Below are 5,554 nucleotides of genomic sequence, written 5' to 3' on the forward strand. Positions count from 1 at the left end.
CTCTCTCTCTCTCTCTCTTTTCCTTTCTCTGTTTTCTATCCCCCCTGCTTCCCTCCTTCCCCCAAGCCTGGGGCCTCAGTGGGCCCCGGCTCCCCACCCTCACCCCGTCCTGCCCCCGTCTGGCCTCCAAGCTCACCCACCCGTGCCCAAAGGGGGAGATGAAGTAAAGGCAGCAGTGAACCCGGTTGTCCTGGATGTTCTTGCGGTTGAGGCCGCTCTCGTCGCGGAAGTATTGCTCAAACTGTTGGTCCACGTAGTCTGTGATGGGCTTCCAGCTAGGGGACAAGACATGGCCTGACCATGGGGCTATCTGCCCCTCCCTGGACTTGGATCACAGATCTAGGGAGGGAAACAGGCTGAGAGCAGGAAAGAGACTTGTCTAAGACCACATGGTCAGTACATGGCAGAGCGGGTTCCCCAGGGGGGCTTCTCAGCCCAGATTCAGGGCACTTTCCATTGGACCACACTGCCCAGTTTGGGTCTCCCCTTGGGGATGGCTCCGGGTGGCCCCAGGCCCCTGGGAAGGTCTGTCTGGAAACCTCCATCCCTCATCTGACCCAGGTCATGGGACTAAGAACCACGAAGGACCCTCGAGGTCTTGGGTCACGGATGGAAGCCGAAAAGGGGCCTCAGAGTCCAAAGGCCTCTTCTTGCAGATGGGAAAACTGAGGCCCAGGGAGAGGGAAGGACTTGTCTGAGGTCCGATTTGTCAGTCCTCTTTCTGCTCCCCCCACCGCCTCGGGGCTGTGGAGCCGCTGGCTGTTGAACCCAAGCCTCAGACCTGTAAAGCCTGGCCCCAAGCTGAAACCCCTCCCTGCCCTGACCAAGTCATTTTACAAGGGACAGACTGAGGTCCAGCCAGGTGTCGTGACTTGCCCACAGTCACACCAGTAACACGGAGCAGAGATGGGATTTGAACCCATGTCTGCTGACACTGGAATCCTTTTCACTAATAATAACTAGCATTTAAATAGCATCTTTTTTTAACCCTTAACTTTCTGTCTTAGAGTCAATCCTGTTTAGGTTCTAAGGCAGAAAAGCAGTCAGGGCTGGTCAATGGAGGTTAAGTGACTTGCCCAGGGTCACTGAGGAAGTGTCTGAGGCCAGATTGGAACCCAGGACCTCTGATCATCTCCAGGCCTGGCTGTCAATCCACTGGCCACCTGGCTGCGCCCCCTCTCTATGATCTTAAGGTTAGCAAAACACTCCACAAATAGCATCTCGGGGGATCCTGGCAACAACCCCAGAAGGCAGGAACCATCATTATCCCCATTTGACAGATCAGGAAATTGAGGCAGGTAGTGGTCACTCAGCCAGGAAGTGTCTGAGGTGGGATCTGAACTTGAGTCTTCCTGATCCACAGCTCTCCCACGCCCACCCGAGGGCCCCAGCACTCACCACTGGGTATTGTTCACAGCATCCCCAAAGCCCGGGGTGTCCACGATGGTGAGTTTTAGCTTCACCCCTTTCTCCTCGATGTCCACTGTGTGCTTCAGAATCTCCACTGTCTGGTTGATTCTCTCTGAGAAAACCGAGTGCCCAGGGTCAGCGAGTGCCCGGCGTCACTGGGTGCCCAGGATCAGCGAGCGCCCGGGATCAGCGAGCGCCCGGGGTCAGCGAGTGTCCAGGGTCAGTGAGTGCCCAGGATCANTCAGCGAGTGTCCAGGGTCAGTGAGTGCCCAGGATCAGCGAGCGCCCAGGCCAGGAGGGCCCAGAGGGATCAGCTGGGCCAGGGTAAGGAGCCTGGAGGCTGGGCTGTCCAGCCAAAGGCGCTGGGCCTGCTTACAAGATACTGTAGCTGGCCACCTGCCTACAGTGCCCAAAGGCCACTCTCAGGGCTGGCCGGGACCTCAGAGGCTTCCCCACCCTGGGCCTCCCCAGCTCAGCTCGAAGGCCTCCCATGATGGGCACCTCACTCCCTCCTCTGGCTACCTGTTTCGCTTTGGGCCGGCTCCACTCTGGTCTCCTCCTGCCTACTCTGAGGGCAGACCCAGGGCCAGTCAGAGCTGACGTGGGCACAGAGAGGGGATTTAACCAGACCTAACAGGGCTTGGAACCTCCACGATTGACCACCGCTGGTTCGCCTGGGACCTCACAGGAAGGATTCGTGGTCGGTCTGGGGGTCTCTTAGGGAGCCGGGATGGGAGCTATTTGCTGTCCCAGGGGCTAGAGGAGTTAGCAGGGGCAGGGCAGACAGGGGTCTCCATCCTACTACCCTCTGAATCTATCTCCAAAGCACGCCCACACCTGTGACCTCACCTGATGTGGGCAAAGGCCGCGTGACAGGCTGGACTTGGCCCAATGTACAGACCAGGAAACTGAGGCCAGAGAGGGGAAGCCTGTGCCAGGAGTCAGAGATCAGGGGAAGGGCGAGGCTCTGGGCTGAATGCTGCTGACGCACTGACCTGGGACAAGTCCCTGCTCTGTCCTGTGTCTCCATTTGCCCATCTATAAAATGGGCCACCCTTTTAAGGTCTCTTCTGGGGCTGACAGCAGGGATTCTGCATCTACAAAGGCAGGCTGGGGCCGGGTCACCCCTCAGGGAGCGGCCACTCACCCTCAGCATTGAGAAGCTTCCGGTCTTTGTAGAGGTCCGTCAGGAACAGGCTGTTCACCAGCGTTGACTTCCCCAGGCCCGACTCTCCTGGCACAAGTGAGCAGACCCCGGAGACCCCATCACAAAGGGCCAGTGGCTGCCCGCTCCCCCCTGGAGATCCGCCCAGCTCTAAAGGGATGGACCGAGGCAGGCACCTGGCCAGAGATGCCCGAGGGGCAGGGCCTGCCCCGGGGGAGTCCCCTCACCCCCTCCTCAGCTACAGGCACCAGGGCTTTGGTCTCTCCGCCCCCAGGGCAGTCGTGAGCAGGAGTGCCAAGAGGTACCACGTCCAGAGATGGCCCTGCCAACCAGTGTCCCCTCCTGGGAGGGGCTCCTGGGCAGCCCGGCCTAGGCCGTCATCCCAGAGGGCCCAGGCTAGGGGGCTCCCCCCGTCGACCCCTTGTGCCCCCCGAGGAGGCAGCGGAGGGCACCCAGTGCCAGCCACGCCTGGCAGTGCTCACCAGCAACCATGAGCGTGAAGTCGAAGCCCTTCTTGACGGACTTGCGGTGGACCTGGTTGGGGAGCGTGGCAAAGCCCACATACTGCTTGTCGTGGTCCTGGAGGGCACAGAGCGGGAGGGGAGGTCACGCGTGTGCTTGGGCAGCGGGCCTGCCCCCTCCCCCGACACCCTGATCCAATTGATGGAACAGGGTTAACAGTCACCCTGGGGATGCTGGCAGGAATAAGTGGGGCCCCGCAGGGGCAGCTCCTGGGCGCCGCTGCTCCTCGCCCCTTCTAGGGGCTCTCTTGGCAGGGCCCATTTCACGGAGGAGGACACCGAGCAGTTGTGGCAGACGGCAGTTAGGTGACTTGCCCAGGGTCACCCAGCTGAGGCTACACTTGAACTCAGGACTTCCTGCCTCCACGCTGTGTGTGTGTCCGTAAGCTCTGACAGTGCTGCCTTTGGGGATACTCCATAGGAGTGTGAGCTCTGCAGCCTGGAGTCTGGCCTCTGGCCCGGCTCTCTAGCACTGAGCGGGAGCGCAGGGAGTGAAGTCCCCCCAACACACACACACCCCCGGGGGAGGGCCCACCACAGACTGCGCCCCATTGGCCCAGGGCGAAGGCGCAGCGGCAGAGGGTAGGCGTGGGGGGCGGGGCGGAGGGATCCTGAGGGCCGGCCCGCGGCGGGAGCCCCGCCCAGGCCTCCGCCCCCGGCCAGACTATTCCTGGGCACTGGAGAGCAGCTGACAGCCGGCGCTGGTGGGCAGGAGCCTGTCGGTGCGCCCCGGCTCCGCCTGACTCCGTGTGGGGGCCTCGGGCGGGCTGGCGGGCCCCGCGACAGATATATATAGAAAGGAGGTCGGGGCGCCTGCGCCTGCGCGGTGTGCACGGGAGGAGCCGGGGCGGGGCATCCAGCCCGCCCTCCCTCCCCTCCTCGGAAGGCTACCCCCTCCCCCTCCGGCATCGCTGGACCCAGGCGGCCGGAGGCAAAAGGCAAAGGGTAGCCCCTTCTCTGAGCCGGGCTCTGGGCGGGGCCGCGGCTCAGGGGGCGGGGCCTGTGTGCAGGGGGCGGGGCCAGGACCGTGGCTCCGAGGCATGTCTCCCTCTCTCAGTCTGTCTTTCTACACTTACACACACGTACACGCGCGCCCCCAGGCTGCAGGGAAGCTCCGAGTCCGGGATGACTAGGGGCGCCCCTCCAGGGAGCCTCAGTTTCCCCCTCTGTACAAGGAAGCCGGTACTCCCTCCCTCTGTTACTCCTCCCTCCCACAGCTAAGCCACCGGCTCTCATCAGAACCAAGCCCAGAGAACTAAAGGCTGGCATCGAGTGCCCTCGCCTGACGACTCCCCCCGTCCTTCCTCCATGCCAGGCCCGGAGCTAGCTGCCCCTGCCGAGCCCGAGCCGGAGCCAGAGGCCCAGAGAGCTTCATGCTTTGCCCAAGGTCACACAGCATGTTCCAGGGCCAGGATTAGAACCGGAGCCCCTGACTCTATGTCCCGCCCCAAGGAGCTTCTCCATGCCATTGTGGACTTGGGGCTGGGAGGACCCGGGAGGCACATCCCTGGCCTGGCCTTTGTCCTCAGCCTCTCTGCAGACCCCCCACAGGCCCCCCCTCCCGGGGCCTGCCCTGGCGCTCTGTGCTGCCCTCTAGCTCCAAGGATGCACCCACAGGCACACGCTCCAGGCCTCAGTTTACCCCTCTGTCCCCTGAGGGGTGAGCCGAGATGCTGCCGGGGCGCCCCTGCCCTACATCTCCCCGTCTCGGGAGCCCGAGCCTGAGCATCGGGAGCCTCAGCCTCGGGGGCTCTCCCAGCGACCTCCAGTACCTTGAGCTTGGGCAGCCTCCTCTGGGCCTGGGTCCGAGGGGACAGCAGCTGTTCCACCAGGTGGTCCTGCAGCACCAGGGTGTCCATGGCGGCTCCCGCACAGACGCACACTCAGCCGCTCGCTCGCTCGCTCCCTGGCTGCCCGGCTCCCAGCTTCCGCCCATGTGCTCCCCCTCCCACTTGACAGCTGGGAGCCTCCTTGCAGGCTGCCTATCTCTCCCACCCCCACGCCTGAGCCTGCTGGATGTGGGACACGGAGGGCCCTGGGCACGGGCCGCAGCACATGACCGGGCCTCCTGGGGAGAGGAGGCGGCCCTGCCGGCACGAGGACCCAGGAGCCGGCCTCGACCTGGGGCGCAAGTTTCCATATCTGTAAAATGGGGGCAGGGGAGGCCTCGATGGCCATCTCTGAAACCAAGTCCTGATAGCCTGCAGCATCCCCTGGAACCTCCCCTCCTGGGCCCATAGGAGGAGGGCGGCGTGGGGAGCCGGACGCCCCGAGTTCGTGGCCCCCACAGGGCCCCGGGGTGGCCCAATTGTGCCGTCCCTCAAGCACCATCTCGTGTCCCTGCGGCCCGACCACCCCAGAGTCCCCAGGGATCGGCCGGCGGCCTGGCACGCTGTGGGTCACTCTCTCCTCTCTAGGGCAGCCTGCGCCTCCCGCTGCTCCTCCTACCTCTCTGGCC

General features: G+C 63.6%; 1 protein-coding gene across 1 annotated transcript; it reads right to left on the reverse strand.

Annotated features, from left to right (window-relative positions):
• Nucleotides 1–136: 136 nt before the first annotated feature.
• On the reverse strand, nt 137–4,955 carry LOC123254982 (septin-5-like; the record flags this gene model as incomplete). Its single annotated transcript, XM_044683861.1, has 5 exons — nt 4,869–4,955; nt 3,058–3,154; nt 2,558–2,644; nt 1,399–1,522; nt 137–275 (listed from the first exon to the last, which is right to left on the reverse strand). Coding segments are annotated over exons 1-5 (534 nt in total), but the record flags the coding sequence as incomplete, so codon positions are not given.
• Between the last annotated feature and the right edge of the window lie 599 nt (nt 4,956–5,554).

This window comes from Gracilinanus agilis, unplaced genomic scaffold (genome assembly GCF_016433145.1).
Source record: "Gracilinanus agilis isolate LMUSP501 unplaced genomic scaffold, AgileGrace unplaced_scaffold36722, whole genome shotgun sequence".
NCBI lineage: Eukaryota > Metazoa > Chordata > Mammalia > Didelphimorphia > Didelphidae > Gracilinanus > Gracilinanus agilis.